Source organism: Squalius cephalus (assembly GCF_949319135.1).
Source record: "Squalius cephalus genome assembly, chromosome: 4".
NCBI classification, from domain to species: Eukaryota; Metazoa; Chordata; class Actinopteri; order Cypriniformes; family Leuciscidae; genus Squalius; species Squalius cephalus.
In genome coordinates, this window is record NC_137125.1 from 54,405,674 (window position 1) to 54,420,744 (window position 15,071).

A 15,071-nucleotide genomic window follows, 5' to 3' on the forward strand; every position below is an offset into this window, starting at 1 on the left:
GGGTGAGCAAAAACAGTGAGCAGTTTTTGTCTGTCCCTTTAAATGCAAATGAGCTGCTGCTCCCGGCACAGGGGGCGGAGCTTCAACAGCTCTAGTGTGTTTGTGGCTTTAATGACCTCACACAGACACACACTGAACATTTCAAAAACTTTTAGCCTTTTATGTTCAAACCGGAGTCAGACAAACATTGAGAGACTCGAGAAGAAGAGACAATATTTCTGAACGGTTAGTTGATGAGTTTATGAAGCTGATGTGGAGTTATCTTCTAGTCATTGATTAGCATATTCTGTCTTGATAATCTATAAATCATGTTCAGGGGGCGGGGTTTATGTAAATTTTAGGGAGGAATGTGGTGTAGTCTCTACCAGCCGTTTGATGCAGTCCTTAAAAAGCCATTTCTTTAAAAGCAAATATCTCCCTTTGCTTTAAACTTTGAGCGTCGTAACTTTGCAGATGTTGTTTATGCGCAAACAGCAACATTACACACTAACTAAAGTTAGAAAAGTAAATCAACCACCCCTTTAAATGCGTTTGCTGGTCTGAACGTCCCAGGAATGCTTTAATTAATGAAGGACAACACACACACACAAATAAATCTTCAAAATAATTTGATCCTCTACTTGTTTTGACACATAAGTCTTTAGGAGCTCAAATGAAACCTCTCCTGACGTCTGCTGGTCGATTCCCTCCCGGACGCAGATTCCGTCGGCCAATGGGAACGCTCAATCCGGGGAGGTGACCCGGGAGTGGGCCAATGGGGTCGAAGCGTGGGCGGGGCAGAAGAACAGGTGATTGGTCGTAGTCTCCTCCGATGATGCCGGGAGGGTAGAACGGGAGCGGGAGGGGGAGCGGGGGGGACGGGAACGGGGAACGAGGGAAAATCGGAGGAACTTGGTGTGGATAAAAGCGGCATCTGTGTACATTCTTCTGTTTATACTTCTTTTTGTAAAGCTGAGGGCAAAACGAAAAGTCAAGTCAGCTTTATTTCTAGAATCGGCTTTATACAATACAGATTGTTTCAAACTTCATCAGATATGAGACAAATTCTCTAAAGAGATGGTTTCAGTTGTGTAAAGTTCATCAATTATGAAATGAGTTCAATTCAGCTCTATAACAACTGTGTTATTATTCATCTCAAGTCAATTCAATATTGACTGAATAAAGGACAGTTCAGAAGCAGAGCTAAGACTTTAGAATAGCATTTATAAAATAATCAAATTGAGAATGTAATATTGAGTTTAGATTGTTTGGTGACTCGAGGGTCAGTGAGAAATCACTCATAATTATAGTAAAAATAAATAAATTGCTAAATTTAAATTCCTTTTATTATCAGTTTCAATTTGGTTTATTTAGTTGTTACATCATAAAATCAAAGTCTTGTATACATCAAAAATATGATTATTGATTTTTAAATAAAAAAATAATGAAAATTTAGATAGTGTGATAGATATTAGATATTAAATAGATATTAAAAAAGCGATTAATCCTTTAATAAGCATATTCAAATAAATTGCTAAATTGAATATTACATTACCATTAATGTGGTTAATTGAATGCGTTTTGATTATGATATTGCAGAACATGATCATAAGTAATTTCAGTGTTTTTTAATTATTGAGAGCCGATGGTTTCTAAATATGATTGACAGATGTTTTGCTCACCTCTTTCCAGTCAGTGTCTCTTTGTTGATTTCCTGCAGAAAAGCGCACTGCAAAACCACACAACACTCGTCTCGGTTACACTTCATCTGTCTGATGTGTGTTTAATGTTACTGTGTGTGCTGCTGTGTGCGAGTGTGTCTGGTTAGATAGATAGATAGATATACCCCTAAAGTCTCTGTGCAGCAGGTGTCTCCAGAGTGAAGGATCTTGGGTAGCGACGTTCAGGTCTCGGCACACAGCCGACAGCGAGACGAGAGAGACGACGTCCAGGAGCCGTAACACACGCAACAGGAGCTCAGGAGGAAGAACAGCCAGACCGAACAGAGCCGGCAGACCCAGCGCTGCAGAACACACACACACACACACACATCAAACACTCTGAACGGACACACGTTACCAGTTTGAGCGCATTGCGAGAGGAATACTCACCCTGTCTGGCAGCGGCCATGAGCGGATACACCAGCTGATCTTTAAAGAGACGAGACAGTTTGCTTAAGTCTCTGTAGACGACGCCTGCGCTGCCGCCTGCGGAAACACACAACTTCAGCTTAAACTTAAACATCCGTGAGCATCAAGTCAATTACCACAGAAAATCACTTTAAAGTCCCCCTGTGGTGGAAATCCAGCGTGTTTTTAATATGCTTTAACACAAACCATGTGTAAATTCATAAGTCTGAGTATTTTCTCCTTAAAACATTTTTGACCTTGTAATGTGTAATCAAAATGTCTTTGTCCAAAATGTTTGTCCAATGACAAAATATTAGGGATCTATGATATATCGGTATTGGCTTATTGATAAGAAACTCTGGCCGATATCTTAAAAATATCTAATATTAATTAAATATCTTAAAGCCGATAAATAATGTATTATGTCCTTCAGCTGAGACGCTTCAGATGCACACTGATCAACATGATGCTTTTGAATTGCTTGAAATATGATTGGAGCCTGTCATATCGGCTAAATAAAATGATAATGAGAACATCATTATAAGTGTGTGCTTGGGAATAATACGGAAGATTCATCAGGACTTTAAGGATCAGCTTCTGTAGTAATCAGTCCAGGTCATTTCTCTTGTACTGAATAATATTAAATGCAATATAAACGTACCAGCCCAATCAGCGGTCACATGAGCCTCTGGTTTCAGCGCCAGCTTGCGAGAGTTCTCCATAGTCTTGTCCATCTTAAGAACAGCTGTTTCACAACACACAAACAAATCCTCAACAGAGAGAAGACAGAGCTGAGTAATAACACCGGCTGTGTGCAGATTACGGCTGGAGCGGTTCACAAAATCCTCCGTTCGGCTCTGGTCACGGTTTTCGGTTAGATTCGGTATACATTGTTAATGTTTTTTTTTTCCTTTTAAACACTTTAGAAACACCATACATCATCTTAAATCATATAGCCTTATAATCTAGCATTTACAGTATTTAAAACATAAGGTCATGTAATCAGAAAACTGAAAGAATGAGGCAGCTTGATCTTAGGAATAGACTGTAATGATCTTAAATTAAATCTGTGAGATTCTGATCCAGCAAGAGGGGAGATGTTGTTCATCTCAACAGGCTTTTCATCTATTTGTAAAAAGGTTTACAACTGTTGGCTGAGAACAAATTGTAGCTGCGAACAAAAACACTTATTGTCAAATTTAAAGAATAGGCTTTCTTGTCACACCAGACGCGATGCGACATGATAAAGGTATGCCATGTTATATAAAAGCTTTTCCATGTTAATCAGAGTTTTGTCCTAACCAGCCGTGACGGCGACACGTCATGATTGTATTTTAGAAACACACCGGACCCGAACAATACACACGTGTCTCGACTCCCCGTGACAAATGAATTGAACGATTATTTTCATGAACCGTTCCACCCCTAATGCAGATTAGCGCACCATTAATGACGAGCGTTTGGCCCATCGGCACAGACACCACTGACACCAGGCTGTTCTCCAGAAGTGGGTGGGCGTACTGAAGCCTGTACACGCCCCCTGCCGCCCGCCAGCCAATCGGCATCTCGCCTGAGTTCACATTAGAACCCTGAAAGAGAGATTAACCGATGTGAGATTTATGAGTCGTGCCGGTGATATGGCATATTGCAGTAATAAACATACATGGAACGGTAACACTTTACAATAAGGTTCATTAGTTAACATTAATGTATTAACTAACATGAACTAACAATGAACAATACTTTTGTTACAGGATTAATTAATCTTTGTTAATTTTAGTTAATAAAAATACAGCTGTTCATTGTGTGTTCATGTTAGTTCACAGTGCTCTAACTAATGCTAACAAGCACAACCTTTGATTTTAATAATGTATTAGTACATTTTGAAATTAATATTAACTAAGATTAATAAATGCTGTAGAAGTAGTGGTCCCCACCCGGAAGAAAATTTTGTACATTTTAAAGATAAATTCATTAATCTGGTGCACTTTGAGTCACCCGAATCCACTGTTACAAATAAATAAACCGCCCATATTCTCTGATTTAGATATCTGCATCTGATCATCACATTACAATTATTCAAATTCTCAGTGTTAAGCATGATAACATGGTAACATATCACACTGAAGTAGGCTGATTTAAAATGAACATTTATTTAAAATAAAAGTTTTGGCAAAATTACATTTCCTTAATAGCATAAACAGAGGCTTTACTCCCTTCAAACTTAAATTGTCAATGTTTCATTACATCACTGTTTGAAAACATTCATTTTTTGTACCTTTATAAAGGGCATTTTCCCCCTAATTTTATACAACAGACATTTTATTAAATATAGGCTATCAATAAAACCTAAATCAATGTATTTACAAAGTTTTAATATTATTTTGGTCACCCGACGTCGCAACCGAAATTTAACCAAATATCAACGTCTTACATTGCGTAAGTTACCTGATGGGAATAATCTGTTATGTCTCATTTAGCAGATGCTTTTATCCAAAGCGACAAGTAGGAGAGCATTTAACACACACTCGGCACAATCAGGCGCGACGTGACGAGGTCCATACGGGTTCTGTTGTCTTACACGTCTTACTCATAGACGGTCTTACTGCGTTACATTTGGTTAAATCAACAAGGAAACTTTACGCGTGATTCATGTCATCGCGACATAAAGGATATAATGGATATAAAAGGATATAATGTCCTCTGCTTTTTTCTGGGGTTCATTTTACCCCAGACGGCCAAACAGCAAAGTGACTAAACAACGAACGAAAATTCGCAAGAGCAAGCAACAAGAGATTTGAAGCTCATGGCAGACACACCCAAGAGATGATTCGCGCTGTGATTGGCTGAATGTTAGTTCACTCAAGTCTAAGTAACAAATCAGAGAACACGGGCGGAAATAGTGGCGCTGGGCCAAAAAAAAATGCGGGGGACAGAATCACCTGTTTCTAAAAGTGAGGGGGACGTGTAACCCCCCCCCCCCCTGGTTGCTACGCCCCTGGACTCATGCACTTTCTGTAAAGCTGCTTTGAAATGATGTGTATTGTGAAAAGCGCTGTACAAATAAACGTGAACTGAACTGTATTGAATCAGGCGACCTCTGACCTGTGGAAGGAAGCCGGTCTCCAGCAGCAGTAAATGCGCCGCCAGCATCAGACAGTCTGATGTGTTTCTGCATCTCGCTGAGTCCAGGAGCCTCTCGAGCGCGTGAGGAATCACTCCCTCCTCCTCCGCCTCACAGCACAGGAGCGGTGGAGGAGCGGACACACACTCCTCGTCCTCCAACCACTCCTCTATCCCAGCATCCCTCGCACTGATGCTGTCTGCGCCACCGGCCTGAGTCAGGACACACACACACACACACACACACACACACACACACACACACACACACACACACACCATCAGGGTGTTTGTCATTTCACTTTCTTTTCTTTGGTTGTTGCTGCTTATAAAATAACGCCAGCAATGCAGTTTTAGAGCCCTGGAAAATCACTTTTGTTTTATTCTTCCAAAATTATGTGTTTTCTGTTTACATTTTTTAAATAAAAGTTCACAAATCAAAAAGGATGTCTAATCCAATCAAATGCATAAAACTTTAACAATTTAAAATGTATTAAATTGAACCATATTAGAGCCTTTTCAGAACTTCTATGTTGACTGTTTTCATTTATCTGGATTCTTTTTTAATGGTTTAATTCATTTTTAATCATTAAAAAATTATGTCTAAATCATTAACAATTTCATAATTTACAAAAAAATTAACAAATAATAGTGCCCTATGAAATGTTTTATTTTTTTGATTCTATGATTTAATGCAACTTTATAATAATAAAAACAGTGGTAATCAAATGAATGCACAACATTTTGTGTATATTATAGTTTGTATAATGCACCAAACTCTAAATCTCGTATTAAACTTCAATATCTAATATTTATATATATATATATAGGCTATATATGTGTGTGTGTTTATGTTTGTATGGTCCTGAGATACTGTATTATTTTAATCCTACTGTCCAACAGTGATATATTTGAGGGTGGGATCTCACCTCGCTGGAGCCGGGTGTGTTTTCTGCTCCACTCGGGGTTTCTGGGGCAGTTTGTGTTTGCTGAGAGCTGCCCTGGGGCAAAATCACACTGATCATATCTCCAGAAACAACCCCAGCGGAGGACAGCGTCTGTCCCGTGTCCAAAAGCTCCTCCGTCCCGTTCAGAGACAGCCGGAACTCCACTTCAGATCTACACAGAAAGAGAAAGAGATGACAGATGGCAAGCCGTTCTGACTTTTATTCACTTCCAGATGTAATTCCTGATGTTACTAGTAGAAATCTAATTCCTGATATCAAGAATTATCATTTTAACTAGTGAAAATGTAATGGTTGATATCAGCACTTCATATCCTGGAAATGAGTAAAAGTCAAAACAGCTTGCCAGTGCTTCAGATGAGCAGAAAAGAAAGTGTGAACATTATATCTGTGCAATACTATCAAACCAAACTCATGTGGAAAATCCAGCTAATAATAATAATCAGCATCAGATGTTTAGTATCATTACAATTATGTGTACATCAAGTATAAACAACAAAAAAGATGTATAGACAAGAATAAGTAAATATAAACAACAGTGACAGATGAAAAACTTGTAGAAATGTAAGCTTGGCACCTAACTGAACCACTAAACGACACCTAATGAAAGCTCACCCCAGCAGACTGTCCCTGATCCGGACTCTGAGCTCGGAGAGAGTCGGTTCTGCTCCGTCCAGTTCCAGTCGCCTGGTGTCTTTGTTGATTCGGACCCGGAGCTTCATTCTAGACAGAAAACAGATCCATGACACATGAAAACTGATCCGTAGATTCGCTTTCACTTCACAGAAACTCTCCAGAACCGCTTTTACTTTCACTAACAGCTAAACTACACAGCGATATTTCACCGTTACCTGCTGAATTTAGTTCAGTGTTCGGTGCCACTGCATATTCAAAGAGAAAAACCTCGAATTAATGTGTTAAATTAAATATTAACGAGACTGAACAAATGTAAACATCACTCACCTTTCAGATACGTCAAAATAGCGCAGAAACTGCAGTTGAGCAAAACTGCTGAGCGAGAGAGTGTCAAAATAAAAGTCCCATGCCATTAGCATTCTGAAATAAATCTGCCAACTCATTGTCAAGTTTCATAACATTATTTGTCAATCAAATAGTCAATATGTATTTAAATGTATAAATTACAGTTTATAAATATTTATTTATAAATATCTAATATATACAGCAACAAGACGACAAGGTCGTCTTTTTTTGTAATTTGATGCAAAGGTAATATAACACAAAGTATAGTGTTATATATGTAAATACATTTTTTTTTTAAATTGATATAAAAAACTTATGATATAAAACGCAGGATTTACGATACAGATGACCGTTAAAACGCGTCATCATCACTGTCAGTGGAAACGGTCCATTGAAAGTGTAAATTTTCGGTGCTTTTAAATATAATTTAAATATATATAATTATTATTTTATTAATATACTTGTTATTTTACAGTGCTTTGTCAGCTTTATCCCATGTTCACTGCCCCATTTGTTGTACTGTTGTAAGTTTATATATTCTTACTACATTAATTGCAATAACCCCGTGGAGCGTTAGGCGGCGCTGAACATCATGAACAAACCCGCCACGACAGTCCATATAAAAGCCAACAGAAGAAGAAGTGGAAGAACCGGAGAAGCGTGTGAGGAGTGTCAAAAGTGCGTTCATTAATTTAATTTTAAAATGAGTCGCACGTATAACGATGAGCTTCAGTATCTGGATAAAGTCCACAAAAACTGCTGGCGCATTAAGAAGGGCTTCGTGCCTAACATGCAGGTAAATCACGTGTCAGAAACGCAAACGTGTAACGTTACACTTATGATTCAGTGACGCATATAGAGAATCTCATCATTACATCAATAACAAACTTACTAGTAGTTTGTGTCTGATTGAATTAAATGTCGAATGATGTTTGATCCTCAGGTGGAGGGCATTTTCTATGTCAATGATCCACTGGAGAAGCTGATGTTCGAGGAGCTGAGGAACGCCTGTCGCGGTGGAGGTGACGTCACGATGCTTTACAAACAACATTATAACAGTAGTGTGAAGAAGTTATGTAAACATAGTCCTTTTTGCCCTAAATCAAAGTTTGTAACATGGTGAATAATCTCAAAGCTGATTGGCTTAGAAATGAAATACTTCAGGAACTCAATAATCAAACACGCCTGTCAATCAATCATAGTCATAAAACACAGCTTGTGCACAGGCTCGAGGTTCATTAACATTATGTGTGGGGGAAATTATCCCAGAAATGGTTATGAAGTACACAATTCATTATGACATAAGACATTAACGCATTGTTTTAGCCAGCAGAAATTGTAATTGCTCATTTGAATAGAACATATAAACTGAGTCAGTATTAGTGAAAGATACTCTTGATGTGTTTTCTCAGGGTTTGGGGGTTTCTTACCCGCTATGAAGCAAATCGGAAACGTTGCCGCCCTGCCGGGAATCGTACATGTGAGTTAAATTAGCAGGATTTATCATCACATGAAATGCATAACCTTGCTTTCAACAAAACAAATAAAATACATAAACATCTCTTACATTTCAGATATGTCAAAGTAGCGCAGAAACTCGAGATTGTCAAAATAAAAGTCCCTAGCAAAACAAATACAAAAAATGGAAGTTTTACAACTTATTTGTCAATCAATCAATCAATAACTATAATTTATAAATATCTACTATATAAAGCTACTACTTTGACTTTCAAAAGGTGTTTAACTGTTGTAGGTCAATTGTATTAAAGGGGACATATCATGCCAAATTCACTTTTTTAGCCCTTAAATGGATTTTGTTGTATATTTGGAGTGTTTTGAAGTACAGAAAATATGAAATTATTCTCTTCAGGTGCTTCGTTGATATCTTTATATTCTGTTTTGGTCATATTTTTCAACCTGTTCAGATTTTTCTGTTATCTATGACGTTTTTTGAACTATTACGTCACAGTATTTGCAGCGGAACTGCCAAATAAGGATATTGACTTCCGGCCCAACACTTCGAGCAATCCGCCATTTTTATTTCTCGCTGCAATTTTGTAGTCCAAGCTAAAGGATGCAGAAGTTACGAGAGGGTAAGTTAAAATGTTCGGTTGTTGGATGTAGTAACCCACACGCTTCATTACACCGTCTAATGTAGATGAACTGCCGCGCTTGTGACAGGACCATAGACTGTAAAAAATGGACAGGACGCATGTTTAACTGAAAGAACGAGCAGAGAGAGTGAGACCCGGTTGCGCGCGCGCTCTCTCTCTCTCTCTTCGGAGCCAGGCGAAAGTGTAAACAAGACACCGTCTCCAAACTAGGCGCTGTCTTGCTCTCTCTCCCTCGCACATATTAATCAAAATAAATCGAGACGGCGGTAAAAGGTCGGAAGACCAAAGTTTCATGTGTAAATACAGTAACACACCATTGCGATACATCCATATGAAGACGTTGTTCTGCAGGTTCATCGTCTTCATTTTCATCTCGCTCCGGCTCCGACTCTGGCTCGAACATGTAAGGCTGGCTGGACAAGTCTTCCGTTGTTGACATTTTGTTAATAACGTGTGAATAAAAAGTTTCTGTGCCGCTAGATAATCCTATCTCTGCTATCAAACTACAAAAATGGCCGAACGGGGTGGAGTTGAACCGAGTGTCACCTGGAGAGGGGGCGGGCGGGGTATGAAGTGTCTCAATTGTATTTAAAGAGACCGCACCAAAACGAGTTGCTCTCAGACACGCATCAGAAAAGGGGTAGAAAAGGGGCCTGTGGAGCTATAATAATGAGGAATTCAGACCCAAGCATTGCAGTTCCGCTTTATATAGACTACAAATGTATGATTTATATGTAAAAAGGAACGATTTAAAAGCATGATATGTCTCCTTTAATTACCAAAATGGGGGTGCATTTGAACAGATGGGTAGTTGACCAAAAAGATAGCTATTTTTTACTTAACATCAGGATTTTAGATACAAATTTAGGTGCATAAGGTGTTTTTTTCCCCCATCATTTTAAATAATATAATTTAGCAGTGCTCTGTCAGCTCCGTCTGTTCACTGCTCCATGTATCGCTGCTCACGGTCTCCTGGTTCACATCTGTTTTGCAGCGGTCTATCGGCTTACCCGACGTCCACTCCGGATACGGGTTTGCCATCGGAAACATGGCTGCGTTTGACATGTCAAACCCGGATGCTGTGGTCTCTCCCGGTACGTCATGGATCCGCCTCATCCTTATTCTAGTTCAGTTTTCCATACACAAATCTAAATATCTGAAAGTAAAACTTAACTCAGTGAAATACACAGAACTTTCTTTCTTATAAAAATACCCTTAAAACCTTTTTGCTACAATAGAAGAATATGACTTGAAAATGAATTTTCTACAAGGTTTGAAATGAACTTTCTACATTTAAATTGAACTGACTCATTGTGTGTGTGTGTGTGTGTGTGTTCTGTGCAGGTGGAGTGGGCTTTGACATTAACTGTGGCGTGCGACTCCTGCGGACGAACCTGGATGAGTGCGACGTGCAGCCGGTGAAGGAGCAGCTGGCCCAGTCCATGTTTGACCACATTCCTGTCGGAGTCGGATCCAAGGGCGTCATTCCGATGGGTGCAAAGTAAACACTATCATTCCCATTACACTAGCTCAAGAAAGCTCTCGTTTATTTCTTCTGAACTTACTTGGCAACAGCCAGGTATCCAGATGTTTAATGCATTAAATAAAATGGGGTAAAAATTAGGGTTGCATGATATATATCGGCGGATATATATGTTCATTTTCAATGTTATCTAATCGTCCCGATAAGAAAATTTGGCCTATATATATATATATATATATATATATATATTAGGGCTGTCAAACGATTAATCGCATCCAAAATAAAAGTTTGTTTTTACATAATACATGTGTGTGTACGGTGTATAATTATTTTCTATATATAAATACACACACATGCATATATATATTTAAGAAAAATGTGTTATTTATATATAAAATATTTATATATAATATAAATTATATATAATATAAATATATATACACAGTATATACATGCAAATATTTCTTAAATATATAAATGCATGTGTGTGTATTTATATATAGAAAATAATTATACACCGTACACACACATATATTATGCAAACACAAACTTTTATTTTGGATGCGATTAATCGTTTGACAGCCCTAATATATATATATATATATATATATATATATATATATATATAAGCCGAATTTTTTATCTCCTTCAGCTGAGACGCTTCAGATGCGCACTGTTGAATTGCTTGAAATATGATTGGAATCAAAAAAGAAAATACAGTGAAGTGCAACATGCGCTAATCTTTTACTTTTCTGATACTCAAACATGAACTTTCAGTCGCATGTCATATTCACTACCATTCAAGTCTGTCATATAGGCTACATAAAATTATAATAAATTAGTTGTAATTGTGTGCTTGGGACATGGATTTTGTTTCTGTAACCAGGCTCTCAAATTATATAAAGATTTAGATTTATCGGTATTGGCCAAAATTTTAACATCGCTGCATCCCTAATAATAATGTGGTTTCTCAATGAGGAATATATACACTCCTAATACATCTTAAATGTTTAACTCCTTTAATCGTGTGTATATAATTGTTTTTTTTATCAGTGCTACATGACTAGAGAAATCAGAAAAAGAGATTTTTCTAGTGAAACTCCCAAAATGCAGAAGTTTGATCTGTAGTTTTTATAAAAGTCCTGGAGCTGTTCAAATTCCGCCGGATGATGCAGAAAGATGCGTTTATGCTGTTAGATAAAAAAAAAAGAAAGAAAAAAGTTAAACAGATTAGAAATTCCAACTCAAATAATTAATACTAAAATAAGTGTCTCACACTCAGGACATGTAAAACTAGCTCTAAGCAAGCGTGTGTGTGTGTGTGTGTGTGTGTGTAGAGATCTGGAGGAGGCTCTAGAGATGGGTGTTGACTGGTCGCTGAGGGAGGGATACGCCTGGGCCGAGGATAAGGAACACTGTGAGGAATACGGCCGAATGCTGCAGGCCGATCCCAACAAAGTCTCGTCCAAAGCCAAGAAGAGAGGACTGCCACAGGTACACACACACACTTACAAAAACTGCAGCAAAACGTTAATATCAGACTCGGTGCTTGTGTTTTACGGTTGTCTAGAGGCTAGAGTAACCAAAAAAAAGAATTTGAAACTGTTTTGGAGGGCCGAAGTCATTGACAGAAACATCATGTGATCGATGGATCAGGTTTCGGCTGCGGAGAGACCGCTTGTTAATGTCACCAGGGTTTGAAATAAACACCCGGGTAAAAATCAACAGTGGCGGGAAACGCCGTCAAATCACGAGCCAATTTGGCGTGTCACTTATGTTTATTTTGTCGTGTAAAACAAATCTGCGCAGATTTAGCACAAATACTCGTGAGTCATCATGATATATTAAATACATGAGTATTGAGTACATGAGATCAAGAGTATTGCACAGAATCTGCTTACTTGAACACACTCGTCACTACACAACGGCACACTTGTTCATTTGCATTGAAGCAATAGCGAAGATTAAAAAGCATTTGGTGAGCAGAAAAGACATTATTATTTTCTAAAGTCTACTTTTTTTAATGTTCTTTGTACTGTATTAATCTGTCCACCTAAAACACATTTATGGTGATGAGGATGAAGGAGGAAGAGAGGAGATGCTGGATGACAGGATTCTGTTTGAATAAGAAATCAATGTATGAAATCCAAATTTTATAACATGTATATAAGCTATGATGTAGTTAATCTGTTTTGTTTTTTTGGCTAGTAGAAGTTCTGAATGGCCGGTAACTTAAATTTAGTAGCCAAATTGGCCGGTGAGTGAAAAAGTGAATGTCAAACCCTGAACGTCACGTAACGTTTCATTTACTTCAGGAGAGCCAATCAAGGTCTATAAACTAGAACAGAATAACACCATAAAACATTCATTATTTTTTACTTAACCTGTTGTCTTCATTATTTAATGTACGTTTGAATAAATCTAAAAGTTATTACAAATGTTTATTTCAACTACGAGTTGGAGTAGAAACATCATTAAGAAGTTGATATAAAATCTGCCTTATAAAGCATATTTATATAAGGAAATTTAAATGTTTCTGTATTATTTGATTCATTAATTGATTATTAAATGTGTTTTGGTTTTTGCCTAAATGAAGACTGGGTGCAGCACGAGTATAAAGTCTTGGTTCTCTTGCTGTGGTGTAGTTGGGGACGCTGGGTGCAGGAAATCACTACGCCGAGATTCAGGTGGTGGACGAGATCTATAATGATTACGCCGCGAAGAAGATGGGCATCGACCACAAGGGGCAGGTGTGTGTGATGATCCACAGCGGCAGTCGAGGCCTCGGCCACCAGGTGGCGACAGGTGAGCATCAACTGACTGAATTCAAAGAGGCCATATAATGCTCTTTCACATACTCTCTTGTTTTCAGGCTCTACTAGAACAGGTTTTCCTGCTTGAATGTTGATTATTTTCCTCATATTCTCCATTGTTGCGGCTCCTCTCTTCCCAGTCTGTCAGTAACACTCTGTTTACTTCCTGTCTCTATGAAGCCCCTCCTTCTGAAAAGCACACTGTGCTCTGATTGGTCGGCTGGAGCAGTGTGTTGTGATTGGTCGAGCGCTTCGAGTGTGTTTGGGAAATGTCCCGCCCCTTACCATAACCGCCAGTTTAACACACTACTAACTAACTCAACCAGGCCCCACCCCTTTATTTCCCACCCTTCTATTGGTGGATCTCATATGAGTGACAGGTTGCCCCGCCCTCGTCATCAGAGAAGAGTCGCTGCAAGAGGAAGTGGAAGTTATTTTGGTCAAGAGTTTGAGACGCATGAATAAAAAAACACTGAGTCCGAAATTTTCGCACATTAAAATCTAAACAAGACCTCTCGCTGTCAATCACGTTTACACACTGCCTCCGAAACTTCACCCGTCATAAAAATAATTCGGATTGGGTTTGATTTTCTGTTTTCGTAGCAAGCATTTTGAGAGGTGTTTTGACAATTCAGAGCCACCGAATGACGAATACGAAAAAACGCGAAGGACCTTAACGCAGTAATTATTTTGTAATGTTTAGATGCTCTGGTTGCCATGGAGAAGGCGATGAAGCGAGATCAGATCGTGGTGAACGACCGTCAGCTGGCCTGCGCCCGCATCTCGTCTCCCGAGGGTCAGGACTATCTGAAGGGCATGGCGGCCGCCGGGAACTACGCCTGGGTCAACCGATCCTCCATGACCTTCCTCACCCGACAGGTCAGAAGAACACTCGTCAGGAGAACACGTCTTAAAGGTGCAGTGTGTGGTTTTTAGCGGCATCTAGTGGTGAGCTTACAAATTGCAACCGACAGAAGTTACAGTGGCGACAGGAAGTGATGTTGTCGTCTGAGACTGCAGAGTAGCCAGTTCAGCAATGAGGTTTCTTTATAAAGATAAATTAAGAAATTCGGTTTACTTGATTATTCAGTAATGCTTTGCACGAAGAACAACATGGTGACGAAACGCACTCTGTAGTAGTTTGTCCGTTTAGGGCTCCTGTAGAAACAGTGGCGCAAAAAATTGCTATTTCAATGTAAGCGGACCCGCGGTGTGTGTAGAGAGAAGTGCCTCATCATAAGCTAATGAAAACATAACGGTTCATTAAGTAAGGTCTTTATACACCACAGAAAACAGTTATGTATATGATCTTGCATTTCTGTAAATATTACACACTGCACCTTTAAAGGGATAGTTCACACAAATGTAATTCTGTCATTTACTCCCTCATGTCGTCATCTTCGAAACGCATATGAAGATATTTTTACTGAAATCTGAGAGATTTCTGTCCCTCCATTGAAAGTCTATTCACCCAGAACTCTCAA

At 38.7% G+C, this 15,071-nt stretch overlaps 2 protein-coding genes across 5 annotated transcripts in view; one reads left to right on the plus strand and one right to left on the minus strand.

Annotated features, from left to right (window-relative positions):
- The window catches only part of rtcb (RNA 2',3'-cyclic phosphate and 5'-OH ligase), a 51,184-nt gene that overhangs the window by 32,463 nt on the left and 3,650 nt on the right, over positions 1 to 15,071 (plus strand). Inside the window, exons 2-9 of one of the 2 annotated variants that reach the window (XM_079870143.1) lie at positions 7,845 to 7,973; positions 8,121 to 8,199; positions 8,590 to 8,657; positions 10,286 to 10,385; positions 10,636 to 10,792; positions 12,112 to 12,268; positions 13,420 to 13,579; positions 14,291 to 14,466. In XM_079870143.1, the coding sequence (XP_079726269.1) occupies positions 7,881 to 7,973; positions 8,121 to 8,199; positions 8,590 to 8,657; positions 10,286 to 10,385; positions 10,636 to 10,792; positions 12,112 to 12,268; positions 13,420 to 13,579; positions 14,291 to 14,466 (990 nt within the window). In that variant the 5' untranslated portion in view covers positions 7,845 to 7,880. Of the gene's footprint in view, positions 1 to 7,785; positions 7,974 to 8,120; positions 8,200 to 8,589; positions 8,658 to 10,285; positions 10,386 to 10,635; positions 10,793 to 12,111; positions 12,269 to 13,419; positions 13,580 to 14,290; positions 14,467 to 15,071 lie in introns of those variants that run through there. The other variant, XM_079870142.1, reaches the window with a different exon arrangement.
- fbxo7 (F-box protein 7) lies at positions 38 to 8,196 on the minus strand. 3 transcript variants are annotated; one of them, XM_079870147.1, is made up of 10 exons: positions 8,070 to 8,196; positions 6,812 to 6,919; positions 6,161 to 6,350; positions 5,214 to 5,444; positions 3,553 to 3,697; positions 2,770 to 2,853; positions 2,091 to 2,186; positions 1,826 to 2,002; positions 1,662 to 1,708; positions 38 to 951 (listed from the first exon to the last, which is right to left on the minus strand). In XM_079870147.1, exons 2-10 carry the CDS (start codon positions 6,916 to 6,918, stop codon positions 649 to 651), a joined length of 1,380 nt encoding a protein of 459 aa, XP_079726273.1. In that variant the 5' UTR covers position 6,919; positions 8,070 to 8,196; the 3' UTR covers positions 38 to 648. The 3 variants fall into 3 exon arrangements, with proteins under 3 accessions (XP_079726273.1, XP_079726271.1, XP_079726272.1); XM_079870145.1 differs by lacking the exon at positions 8,070 to 8,196 and adding an exon at positions 7,160 to 7,213; XM_079870146.1 differs by lacking the exon at positions 8,070 to 8,196 and adding an exon at positions 7,048 to 7,200.